We start from the raw sequence: 14,024 nt of genomic DNA on the forward strand, positions 1-14,024 counted from the left end.
TGCCTCCCAAGTGCTGGGATTAAAGGCATGTGCCACCAATGCCCAGCCTCTCTTTTTACTTCCTGGTGGCCATGAGGTGAGCAGCCTCTCCCATTACACACTCCTACTATGATGTACTGCTCTCAAACAGACCCCAAAGCTCCTGAACCTACCAAGGATGGTCTTCAGTCTGAAACTGTGAGCCAGAACAAACCCTTCCTGTACACAAGCTCATCGTCTCACGGCAATGGAAAGCCAGTGCAACAAAGACTCATATTTTTCATTTATTTAATATTGATTTTGGGTTACATAATTGCGTGTGGTTACTGTACTGGTCAGTGAAGGACACATCCCTGTTAGACTAGGTGCCCAAGTTCTTTTCAAACAAACATCAGAAGGGTTTCAAACGAATGTTTTCAGTTTCCTTTCGGAAATGTTCCCAACAAGGCAATGCCCCTGCCCTGCTCTGCTGAGGGAGTTGGCATATATCTGTGTCTGCCTCGGAGAACAAAACAGCTTCAGGTTTGGGAAGAAATCTAGAACTGCAGAATTGAAATGCCCGTAGGACCACTCTGCTCCAGGTGACATGAGACCCCACATCCTGTCCTGATAGGAATGGCCCCCATTTTCAAAGACTCCCAAAAGGGATTCTCTGGTAACCTTGGAGATAGCAGGCACCTGGGCTGACCTTACTCTATCACCAAACATCCATTTCTTTCCCACTGTGCCACTGAAAAGTCAGCCTCAAATAAAAGCCTCCGCCAGTTTTAAAATGACCCCTACTTTAACATGACCGTTTCTGAGCAGCACATGATGGTGGCTGTGACTTTGGCAACCAACTGCATACAGGTTACCCTAGAGAGCCATTTAGACCTCAGAACATGGTAAACCCTGACCTCGCTTTTGCCAGGCAGAAGAACAGGACCCCTGCATTGCCACTCCTTCCCCAGTAAATCCCCCTCTGTGTTCTCCAGGGTACGCTCTTAACTGTAACAGCAAAATCATATAACCCAGGGCTGGGGAGTTTCTCATTTCCCCTCCATAGGCTCCCTAAAAAAATACCAGAACCCAATTCTTGGTCTTGTTGCGCCCCAGTCATTGAATACCACTGTTGGAATTATATATAGTTTAAATTTCCAAGCTCTGGAAATTTCCATGGGATATTGATGAAGAGGTCATTAGGACTCAGTGTTCTGCAGCCTTCGATTGTGAGGCCCCACCTCCGCAACAATCTTTCCTCTCTAAATCGGCAACTTTGTATGGTTTTCACCTGAAAAGCCTCCCATAGGGCATATGTTTGATCGCTGGCTGTGGTGGACAGCACCAGTAAACTGTGAGTCAAAATAACCTAAGCTGTTTTCTTATGTTATTTGGTTAAGCAACAGAAAGTAACCAACATAGCATAAAACAAGATGCATCGAATATCCAACAAGAATGGCTAAGAGGGTCTCGCAATGGGTGAGCAAGGGACCACCTACCTTTGAAATACGGTATGAAGGATACTGTCAGGCCGTGCCTGGAGACCTCCTGTTGGAAGCTGGGGGCATATGTTCGCAGGGTCACAGAGCTGTTTTGCTTAACCTGGATCTTCTCAATAGAGCCTCCTGGACAGAAGGAGCCGAAGTACAGGTCCTGGCCAGGCGTGGTGCTGGCCACGAGGTAGCCGAAGCTGGTGTTGCAGGGCCTCTCACGCGTGTGCTGCTGCAGCTTCTGGCTCGGCACCATCATAAGGCTGAGCCTGCCCTTGGGCATCAGCAGCTTCCAGGAGAAGTCGTGCATCTGCACAGGCAGCTGGAGGATGTCCCTGGGCACCTGCAGGTGGAAGGACTTCCCGTAGCAGTAGTGGTAATCCAGGCAGCCTGGAAGAGAGAGCTAGAAGGTACCCATTTGCAGGGTGGGGGTGGGGAGCCTGGAGTGCGCCCTCCTGGGCATACAGGCTGGCCTGAGGCCAGAATCTGGGGGCTGCCTGTCTGCTTTCCTTCCTCCGTGTGACTTTTCATTAGCTTTTCTGTCCGTCCCCTTGCCTCCTCTTTTCTACCAACATTGCAGCCGAGCTCCTGTGAGTACTCAGGACAGAAACACTCTCTTCTTGTTCATATATTTCTTTGTTTGGGATGCTGCAGCACAAGCCTCTACCCCAACACATTCCTGCACTTCTGTGTCATGTTGGAGCTGTGCGTGACATCATGGCCAGTTTGCATCACACCCATCACTTCTAGTTGGGTGGCTTCGCACTAATCTAGCTCCTGTGACCCTCAGCTTCTGCATTGTGAATCCTCAGCTTTGTGTCAGAGACTGCGGTGTCTCAGCAGGAGGTGACTAAGTTTTCTTTTCTTTTCTTTGAGATAAGGTCTCTTAGTGCAGCCCTGGCTGTCCTGAAACTCTCTATGTAGACCAGGCTGACCTCAAACTCACAGTTGCCTTTGCCTCCCAAAGACTGGGATTAAGGGTGTCCATTACTACATCTAGTTTGGGTTCTTTTTTTAAGACAGGCTCTCATATAGCTAGGCTGGCCTGGAACTCCATGTAGCAAAAGATGACCTTGAACTTCTGATCCTCCTGCCTTTGCTTCTCAAGTACTAAGATTACAGGGGTGTGCATGGTTCATGTATTGCTGGGGAGAACCCAGGGTTTTGTGAATGCTATGATAGCACTGTACCAACTTAACTTCAGCTCCAATCTTGAGTATGAGTTCTGCTGCCACAGTGGCATTTCATTTGTATTTTAATAAATAAAGCTCGCCTGAGGATCTGAGAATAAAACAGCCACACTGGTCAGCCTTACAGACCAGGCAGCAATGACATACAACTTTAATTTCAGTAGCCACATGAGTTTGCCATAGAAATCAGGCAATAGTGGTGCATGCCCTTAATCCCATAACTAGAGAGGACTATAAAACTAGAGGAGACAGCTCTCAGTCTCAGTCTCTGAGATTCCTAGAGGCAGGATCGCCATTTCAGATGGAAGTAGAGGTAAGAGCCAGTGGCTGGCTGTTTTGCTTTTCTGACCTTCACGTTGAATCCCAGTTTCTGAGTTTTTATTAATCGCGCATCATGCTGCATTTGTTAAAAAGACTCACAAGCCACAGAAGGAGCCAGTCTAAGTCCATTTTGTTTGTTTTGTAACACAGGCTCTCATTTTTCCTAAGCTGGGCTTAAACATGCACAGTCAAGGAGTAGTTGGTTTATGTGGTGTTAGGAATTAAAGTCAGGACCTAATGCACGTTATGCAAGCATTCTACCAACTCAATTACATCTTCAGGTCCCAGGAGGCTAAGTTCTTGACTGAAAAGGAGGCAGGGAGTAGGCCAAGTGGGGACACAGAGATGGGGCAGCTGAGCAAAGCAGAAGAGGACTTCCTCAGGGCAGGCTGGCATGTTGGGCAGAGACAGGCAGGAACACCAGCCTGCTGCAACTTTCTGAGGAACAGATGTCAGTCAGCAGACACCAGTCCTGATAAGGCCTGTCAATACTTGCCACTTCTCTCTCTTGCTCCTGCTCACCCAGCCTCAGTGGCCATCTCAGACTATACCCTTTACAACCTACCTACTAAGTGCCACTAAGATAGGAAAGATGAAGCCAGACAAGGTGGCACACGCCTTTAATTCCAGCACTCAGGAGGCGGAGATAGGTATATCTCGGAGTTTGAGGCCAACCTGGTCTACAAAGTGAGTTTCAGGACAGCCAGGGCTGTTACATTAAAAACAAAAACAAAAAAACAAAAACAAAACCCTGTCTTGAACCATCCCGCTCCCCCACCAAAAAAAAAGATAGGAAAGATGGCTCAGTGGGTAAAGGCACACGCCGCCAAACCAGACAACCTAAATTTAATCCCTGGAACCTACTTGGCAGAAGAAGAAAACTGACTCCCATAAGCTGTCCTCTGACCTCTTGCACACATGCGCGTGTGTGTACACACACACACACACACACAAACACTATTTTTTTCCTTTTTAAAGAGGGGTGGGGAGAGCCTATGCAGTCTAGGCCTCTGGGTAAGCATAGTCAGGTTTTTGATAAGGACATACTTAGGGTTTTCTCCGCATTCACCCACAGGCGTGTCAGGTCATCACACAGGAAGGAGATCTTGTATTTGGAGCCAGCGGTCAGGGTGACATTGTTACTACAGGTCCGAGACTCTAGACACACGAAGCACCCAGGAACAAACCTGCGGCCATGTTTAACTTGCCGTGGCTCTATGGTGAGCGACATGGTTCGCTCTTGACTTAGGTCCACCACGTAGGTTTTATCTGAAATCACAGAGATAAGGTATGAGGCATGGATAGGCAGATACCATAGGAGGGGGCCAAAGAGACAAGTCACCTGTTGGGATGAGCTTATTCAGCTGGACGCACACATATATACACACACACGCACATACTCATATGTACACACATAGAAACACACTCATATGCACACACACAGTCACATACACACACACTCATATGCACACACACAGTCACATACACACACATACTCATATGCACACACAGAGTCACACACATACACACATACACACACATACTCATATGCACACACAGAGTCACACACATACACACATGCACATACACACTCATACACATACAGTCACACCCACACACACGCGCACACAGTCACACACACACATGCACACACAGTCACAAAGTCACACACACATAAGCACATAGTCACACACATGCACACACACAGACTCACTCATGCACACAAACACACACTCATATGCAAACAGTCACACACACAATCACACCCACACTCATACACACATACACAGTCACATACACACAGTCACAAACACACACGTACACAGTCACAAACACACACACGTACAGTCACACATACTCATATGCACACATACAGTCGCACGCACGCACGCACACAGTCACACACGCTTACTCATACATGCACACAGTCACACACACAGTTACACACATGTACACACACATGCACAGAGTCACACGCACAGTCACACGCACACACACAGTCACACACACGCACACACTTTCTCAGCACTCTCTATGCTGTTCTCTTCCTTGGACAGGATCTAGATTTTGAGCTTGCTCTATGGCTGTTAAACTGTAAGACTCAAGGCTAGTGCCACACCCCTCTGAATCTTTTTGTTTGATTAGAGTTAACTAAAACTATGTAATGTTTGGCATGTTTAGTGCAGGGTTAAAAATGTGTGAGTCCCAGGTAAGGAGCTGTCCAGCCAAGAATCACATAGTAACTATCCCACTGTTATAGCCGATGACTCTGACTGACATTCTGGCTCCCAGTGCAGGGCCAAGACGAGAGGTCTTGCAAGGCAACTTTTCAATGTCTTCATTAAAAACAGAGTAGCTGGGGCTAGAGAAATGGCTCAGTAGTAAGAATGCTTGCTGTTCTCACAGAGGTTTAGTTTCCAGCACCCACATCGGGTGGCTCAGAATTGCTGTAAAGGCACCTGGACATTACAGCATACACACACACACACACACACACACACACACCTTAAAAAACAACAACAACAAACCAGCCTAGGACCCTGAATGCAGGACTGTGCTTGCTTCTTACTCCGCTAAAGCCACAGTGCCCGGTCAGTGTCTGCCCGTGAGCCTGTCTCCAGGACTAGCAACCCATTTCCTGAAACTCCTGCATCGCTCAGAGTTCATGTGTCCTGGCTGCCATACATGCAGAACAGGCAGCTGCCTCACCTAGGCAACACAGAGGAGGGAGGGTATGGATTACTCACTGCTCTCATTCTGTGGACGTTGGACCAGGACCTGAAACTGGAGCCGAAGGATCCCTGGGCTCTGGGCATCTTGGTCGCAGCCTTGCAGGGAGAGGTTGAAGTTTCCAGCCATGTTCCCTGGCTGCTTGTCCTCCAGCTTGAACACCTCTGGGTTGGTGGTGGATCCTGGGATGTAGTATTCAACTCGCTCCTCCTTCCTCTCACAGTTGGAGACGTTGAAGTTGAGGAAGGAGACGCTGGCCCTTAGGTGTGCAGGGACAACGAACTGCCAGGTCATGAGCTCATCCTCAGGGAAGCCTCCGGGGTAGTTGGCGGACATCAGGGTTGCTGAACCTTCACCCTCAAACACTGACTCGATGATGCACAGGCCTGCGAGGCAGATCCGAAACAGAAAGAAACAATGTACAACAGAAAGAAACAATGTACAACAGAAAGAAACAATGTACAACAGAAAGAAACAATGTACTTGTTGTCCATGGCCAAGGGCAGGGGTACCGGGGAGTGGGGCTGTACGTGACATTTAACACTGAGGGTGGGGATTAGGAACAAAGACCCATCAGCAGTGTTTGAGCAAATGTTTAATACTGACTGGGTTGTGGAAAAGCCAGTTTGTTCAGTGTGCCCATCTCCTTGGGGGTTAATATAGCCCTAGGGCTTAGTTACAGTTTCCAACAGATCTGAACTTGGAGCTGGGCAGGGTTCTGACCTCTCTCTCTCTCTCTCTCTCACACACACACACACCACACTCACATACATACACACTCACATACACAACCACACACACACTCACACACATACACAGCCACACAATACACTCACACATACATTCACTCACACACACATACACAATCATACAATACTCACACTCACACACACATTCACTCACACACACACTCACTCACACAATACACAACCACACATACACACTCACACCACATACACACACTCATGCACACACACATCAATGAGAGCATTAGGCATTAGCAGAATCACAAGAATGTGATTAGCTTTGAGTATTTATTACCTTTGCTTCTAAGATTTAGCTAATGTTTCTATAATCTTATTTCTTGTAATGTTTTTGGGCTGCCAGCCTGGGCTACGTAGTAAACTTGTAGCCAGCCTACACTACATGAGATTCTTGTCTTAATAAATAAATAACTGCAGGGTGGTGGTGGCACAAGCCTTTAATCCCAGCACTCGGGAGGCAGAGGCAGGTGGATATCTGTAAGTTCAAGACAGCCTGGTCCACAGATCAAATTCCAGGACAGCCAAAGCTACCCAGAGAAACCCTGTCCCAAATAATTACATAAATAGCTGACATTGCATGTGGAAAATTCTGGAGCATCCTGTATATGTCCATCTGGTCAGTAGGGACAGGAGGTGCATGCTCACGTTTTATAGATGACCGGTTTGCGATACTGAAGCCTGAGATGTTTCTGGGTATGTTCCACGGCAGGTGTAAGGCCATTTTCACGCCCTCTTGCATCTTGATCCGGGACACAGTGCCGTTACTGCAGAAGGTGCCAATCCTGACCTCAGTGGCGTCAATGCGACCGCTGATGGAGTGAGTCACCCCGTCTGCACAGCTCTCGCCTGGGCCAATCTGCCTCAGGCGAGGGGCTGAGAACTGCAGCTCCAGGCCAATGCTCTTATGAGCTCTGACGTCCCAGATGAAAGTTCTGTTGAGGGCAGGCAGCTCTGATGTGGATGGTTGAAGACGAACCTCCCCAAAAGGACACGGGCCTGACATGCAGTCTGTAACACAGACACAAAAGCAGTTTTGATTACAGATACAAGACTACATGCTGTTCCTCCTCAGCTCCTAAATTAGGCTCTTTAGGATTGTGCCCAGGTGGTTGTACCACCCCTAATGCTCACTGGTGATCTTTTGCTGGTCAGCGCCTTCTATTTTCGATCAGAGAAGCCCTGGCCCCACTGCTTGGTTTCTTCCTGGTCTCCCTTTTGCTACCCTTTGGCTGGGCTGCTTCTGGGGACATCCCCTTGAGGTGGGTACTCTAGACTGTCAACTTTGCAGGATTTGGAATCACCATGGAAACAAATCTCTGGGTATGTCTGTGAAAAATTTTTCTAGATTAGATAGATAAAGGTGGGAAGATCCACCTCGAATGTGGGCAGCACCATCACCTGGGTCCTGAAAGAGAAAGTGAGCCGGGCACCAGCCTCCATCTTTCTCTGCGTCTTGACTAGAGATACAATGTGACCAGCCACCCCTTGCTCCTGCTGTCAAGTCTTCTCTACCATGACAGACAGGATCCCTTGGAACTCAGACCCAAAATAGTCTTCCTTCCTTAAGTCGCTTTTGCAGGACAGACAGACACACACAAACCCATCTTTGGACGGAAGACACCTAACACTGTTCTCCAGTGCCTGGCATCTGGTCAGCTGTCCCCCGCTGGCCTTCTAGAGAGCTACAGGGAGCCTGCACCTTCGGACAACTTCCTTCCTCAATCTAGATATTAATTTCGTGGTTTTGAGGGCACACTGCCAGGCTCCACCTTCTAAACTTCCTTTTCCTTCTACATCTCATTAGCATACTGGGCATAATCAGCACACATATTAGTTCCTCTGACTGACTAATCCAAGGCACAGTAAGCTTGCGGCACTGAGGCTCTCCTGACTCCATTAACACAGCAGAGGAGTCATTTAAGGCTAATAACTAATTACATCCTCTGATACATTTTGTTTCCTAAGCCTTTTAAAACAACACGATTGTTACTATCAAGGAGAATTTGTGAAAGACTGAAATAACAGAAAGAAGGCAAAGCCACTTCAGGGTTTCTGTGTTGTACACAGAGGTTATGAAGGTGCAATGGCCTTTGCTCTAGTAATAAGAATCTGTGGAGCCGGGCGGTGGTGGCGCACACCTTTAATCCCAGCACTCGGGAGGCAGAGGCAGGCGGATCTCTGAGTTCGAGGCCAGCCTGGTCTACAAGAACTAGTTCCAGGACAGGCTCTAGAAACTACAGGGAAACCCTGTCTTGAAAAACCAAAAAAAAAAAAAAAAAAAAAAAGAATTCGTGGGTCATTACTTGTGCTCCCCTTGGGTTTTTGAAAGTGCTGTTGTTGGGGTTAGCGAAAGTGCTTGTAATGTGAGCATGAGGAGCTGAGTTCAAGTCCCCATCACCCCATAAAAACCTGGGCATGGCGGTGCAATTCTTGTAACCCCAGCATTGAGGGGCAAAAAATATTTTTTTAAAGGTTTATTATTATTTACAGTGTTCTGTACTGTATGATTGCCTGAAGGGCAGAAGAGGGCACCAGATCTCATTATAGAAGGTTGTGAGTCACCATGTGGTTGCTGGGAATTGAACTCAGAACCTCTAGAAGAATAGTCAGTGTTCTTAACCTCCGAGCCATCTCTCCAGCCCCCGGATCCAAACTTTTAAAAGATCAGTGAGATTGGCCAGGCAGTAGTAGTGCATGCCTTTAATCACAACACCTGTGGTGGTGGTGGTGCACTCCTTTAATCCCAGCACTCTGGGAGGCAGATGCAAGCAGATCTCTGTGAGTTCGAGGCCAGCCTGGCGTACAGACTGAGTTCTAGGACAGCCTCGAAAGCGACACAGAGAAACCCTGCCTCAAAAACTGAAGGGGGGAAAAAGGAAGAAAAAAAAAGCCCTGTTTCAAGGCAGTAAGAACAATGGAGAAAGACACCCAGTGTTCTGGCCTCTGCAGGTGCATGCGTGGGTCTGTGTGCCTGCATATCAAGGTGCATGTACCTCTTACCCACATACAACAGCAGGGTGGGGCAATGCACGCCTGCAGTCACAGAGCTGGGAGGCAGAGACAGGAAGATTCTGGGGTCTTGACGGCCAGCTAACCTAGCTAACTGCTGAGTTCTGGGGTTCAGTGAGAGATCTGGTCTCAAAAACACAGTGGAGGGCAGTAGAGGAAGACAATGGACATCGCTCTCTGGTTTTTGGATGCATGGACATGGATGTGCCTACACACACGTACTCACATACACACACACGTACACACACACACACGTACACACACACACACACGTACACACACACACGTACACACACACACACACACACACACACACACACACAGAGTCAACTCCAAATAGAATTAGGAGAACTCAAGAGCAGTCTAAGACCTCTGAGATCATCCACATCAAACCTCTCATTATTGCGAAGCAGCCCTGGAGTTTGGATGACTCGTGTTTGGCCACTTGCAGATGCAGCTGGCCCAGCACTGAAGCTCTGCTGTCTGTGGTCAACCTGCATTCATGTCAGGGCACTGCCCAGCCAAACCAATAAAACGGGATCAGATAAAATGGTGATTAATGTTGCTAAAATTAGACTGTGTGTTGATAAAGATCATAGCTATTTTAGGAGCTCATAGAAACTTCACTGTGTGCACGGAGCAGCTTTTAGCTTCCCACGTGTGTGTGTGTGTGTGTGTGTGTGTGTGTGTGTGTGTGTGCTGTTGTGCATATAAGTCAGAAGACAACTTATAGGAATTAATTCTCTCCTTTACCCTGTGGGTTCTAGGGATCAAACTCAGGTCATCAGACTTGGTAGCAAGCGTCTTTACCCACGGAGCCATCCCAGAGTCAGGGCAGCAGCTAGTTCTCTCCACTGTGGGATCTTAGTCCCTACCAAGGCACAGCTCTGAGACCTGCAGCGCTGGACTTACTCATAGCCTGGACTACTCAACAGTGTCTGGTTTGATTCTATATCAAGAACTTTGTCAAGAAACCCAGTCTCTAGGCTCAGCTGGGTCGCTAGACACAACACAGAGAGTAGCACATGAATGCGACTGTCCTTTGTCACCAAAAATCTTAGCCACAGAAATGGAAGCGGTTCAGTGACAGGCCTGGCTATAAACCTCCTGTGTTCTGCTCAGTGCAAAAACTCAAGTAAGCCAAATACTTCCTCTCTAGAGGGGGACATGTCACTCGGAAGTGAGTCTTAGCTCATTCTTCCCAGCAGGTCTCTACCTCACAAATCTTCATGGAACTGCTCTAGAATGAGTACAAGGATCTCAGACTCCACTAAAGCTTTCAGATGTTTGTTGGGAAAGGAAAAGAGGAGCTGGCACACTGCTGGATCCAATCCCAGGCCTGTATCTGTTACTTTTAGAACTGATACTTTGTTATCATCACCTTGATAAGTTGGAAGCATGCATTTTCACTACCCATTGCATGATTTGGGCATCCTAATACTGAATGACTAAATGTACTCAAACGCTCCTTAGCCCTTTTTCAAAATTAAGGTCACATTGTTGGCTTATTTGGTTATAAAGTAACACATGCTTTTAAAATGGTAACACCAGAAAGGGCAGTAGAGATGAACAGAACAGAAAGCCTAGGACATCACACTTAACTCTATGGCCATCTAATTGTCTGTCTTCCATTTGGCTGCAGTTTGGATGTTTGTGCACTCTCTAAGATCCACAGGTTAAAAACCCAATTCCTAGCATGGCAACACCAAGAGATGGTGCCAATAGGAGGGAATTAAGTCAAGAGGTGGACGGCATTAGGGCCTTTACAAAAAGGCTCAAGTGGAAAGGATACCACCTTCTGTGCCTTTACCTTGGGCTTGCCAGTCTCCAAAACTGTGAGAAAAATACACCCTTGAGCTTTTAAATACCCAACTTCAGGTATTGTGTTTTACATCAAAAACGTCCTATGGTGAGACCCTTGTGTTTTAGATCTTTCGAGCACATGAACCAGAGCCTCACAGACCTACAGACGTGAGGCTTGTGGGTCTCTCCTGTGCTCTGTGAGACGGTGTGGCCAAGTGGTTAAGAAAAAATGATTAAAGTTGGGTGTTGTGGTGCACATCTTTACTCCCAGCACTTGGGAGGCAAAGGCAGGTGGATCTCTGAGTTTCAGGCTAGCCTGCTCTACAGAGTGAGCTCCAGGACAGCTAAGGGTATGAAAGACCCTGCCTCAAAAAGCCAGAAAGAAAGAAAGAAAGAAAGCCACAGCCTCTTGCCTACTCTGCTCCTCATGTGCTAGTTCAGACCAGCTCCACTCTGGTCTGTCCGGGTTCTCTTGAAGATTAACTGTGAGCCCATGGGAAGCGCATGAGCCTATGAACGGCCACGTAAGAGTCAGGCTGGAGAGCTGAGACTTTCGAGTGAACCTCTCTCCAGCACCAGAGCCTGGCACAGCCTGTGAAAGAGCAGCAGGGGCAGGGACCGAGGCAGCAGCTCGTGAGGGCTAACTCACCGATACTCTTCTCAATCTCCAAGATAAAGTACTTCTCCGGATTGTTGCAGCTGAAGGTAAAAGACTTTTTATCTCCAGGTTTGACATGCAACTCAGTCACATACTGTCTAGACACGATTATGGAGCAGGGTTTCACAGGCAGGGCTGGGCTCACCAGCCTGATGTGGACTGTAATGCCACTTCCTTGGGGCAGAGCAATCTCCGATGCTTCTGAAGGAAGAAGCAGGAATAAGAGCAAAACATCAGCATGAGGTATAAGGTCTGTTACTTACCGTGGTCCCCTGGCCTGGGTAGGGGACAGCATGAAGTGTCAGAGATGACTTTCCCGATGGCAAAGATCCTGGCCCTGCTGTCTGGGTAGGAATACCACCTCTTGTTTGGGCTGTTAGCTTTTTTAAAAATTATTTTTATTTTCTGTGCATTGGTGTTTTGCCTGCACGTACATCTGTGTGAGGCTGTTGGAGTCCCTGGACTTGGAGTTACAGACAGTTGTTAGCTGCCATGTGGGTGCTTGTAGAAGGAGACTGCTTGTTCATTTCCTGGCTACCCAGACGTGAATAATCACACAGAAGCTATATTAATTACAACATTGTTTTGCCAATAGCTTAGGTGTCTTTCTAGCTAGCTCTTGTATCTTCAATTAACCCATTTCTGTTATTCTGTGTATTGCCACAAGGCTATGGCTTTCCGGGTAAGGTTCTGGCATCTGTCTCCTTCGGCAGCTACATGGTGTCCCCTTGACTCCGCCTACTCTCTCTTTATATCTCTCTGTTCGTATTTCCTGCCTGGCTTTACTCCGTTAAGCCATTGGCCAAAACAGCTTCTTTATTAACCAATGGTAATAAAACATATTCATAGCATACAGAGAGGAATCCCACATCAGGTGCTGGGAATTGAACCCAGATCCTCTGGAAGGACAGCCAATGCTCTTAATCTCTGAGCCATCTCTCCAACCCCTGGGCTGTTAACTCTAATAAAAAATAAAAGCCACACTGCTGATCTCCTAGGTAGCGTGTTTTCAGATCCCTACACATGCAGCATTAACGACAAGCAGAGGGGCACTGTCCTGTCTCTTTTCCTTGTGACTGCCATTGCAGCAGGGGCAGCAGCAGTGGGGGATAGAGTCCTTGGCAGACACCATATATCTGCTGGAACACTCGTTTGCAAAGACCTGATGCAGCTGCCGCTTTCCACAAACGCTTTACGGGCCAAGAGCATACAATTGTACCACAGGGGACTGGACATTTGCTAAAATTAGAGGCAAAACATGCTGGCACAGCCTTATCTCAGCTCCTTAGTAAGCTGAGGCAGGAGGATCAACATAACCAGCTACTTTATGCTCTTGCTGTCATGCCTTCCCTACCATGGTGGGCCATATATAGCTCTTATTCAATTCCTCTTCCTTCCTCAAGATACTTCACGCCAGGTGTTTGGTCGTAACAACTGAAAAGTAACTAATAGAATCCCATTCACATACAGCAGCCTTCTCTGATCAACCTTCGGCAGCCCACCTCCTGCCTCACCCAGCTGGTCCTGGGCTCTCTCTGTTCCTCTGGCTCTAGTCTCCAGCCCGAGGGCACCCGCCATCTGCCCCAGGTGCCTCCTCTTGCTACCAGCAGGAAAGCTCCCACAGGAGGACAGCAGAATTCACCATCTTGTGCAGCCATAGCCTCAGGACCCAGCTGGCACCAGGTGCCCACCGGACACAGAGAAAAAAACCAGACAAGCCCTCAAATAATTTTATGTATAGGTACAGACCTCACGGTCTTATCTTTTCTTGCATTTAATCGCTCACAAATATTATGACCACTACCTTACTGCAGTAAGGGCCAATAAATCTTCCTTGGGGAACCAGGGGTGTACACACACACACACACACACACATGACAGAGAGAGAGAGAGAGAGAGAGAGAGAGAGAGAGAGCGAGTTTCTGTTTTTCTGAGATAGGAATGTGTTTTCTCAAATGCTTTGTCCTGAAATAATGTGACATTTGAACCTTCCAAAACAGACTCAGAATCCAAGGAACTCTTTATGACATCAGATCAAACTGATTCACATTTAGAACTGTGGTGGTCAGTTTTATATCTGAGTTGTGATATCACAGTCCTT

The 14,024-nt window shown here is 47.6% G+C and overlaps 1 protein-coding gene across 1 annotated transcript in view; it reads right to left on the minus strand.

Annotated features, from left to right (window-relative positions):
- The window catches only part of Cdcp1 (CUB domain containing protein 1), a 29,141-nt gene extending 15,640 nt beyond the window's left edge, over positions 1-13,501 (minus strand). Inside the window, exons 1-6 of the mRNA XM_042054757.1 lie at positions 13,426-13,501; positions 11,915-12,124; positions 7,099-7,461; positions 5,707-6,075; positions 4,007-4,228; positions 1,458-1,838 (exon numbers count right to left, since the gene is read on the minus strand). Of these exons, the coding sequence (XP_041910691.1) occupies positions 1,458-1,838; positions 4,007-4,228; positions 5,707-6,075; positions 7,099-7,461; positions 11,915-12,124; positions 13,426-13,501 (1,621 nt within the window). The remainder of the gene's footprint in view (positions 1-1,457; positions 1,839-4,006; positions 4,229-5,706; positions 6,076-7,098; positions 7,462-11,914; positions 12,125-13,425) is intronic.
- Between the last annotated feature and the right edge of the window lie 523 nt (positions 13,502-14,024).

The sequence above is a fragment of the Arvicola amphibius genome, chromosome 3, assembly GCF_903992535.2.
Source record: "Arvicola amphibius chromosome 3, mArvAmp1.2, whole genome shotgun sequence".
In the NCBI taxonomy this organism is placed as follows: domain Eukaryota; kingdom Metazoa; phylum Chordata; class Mammalia; order Rodentia; family Cricetidae; genus Arvicola; species Arvicola amphibius.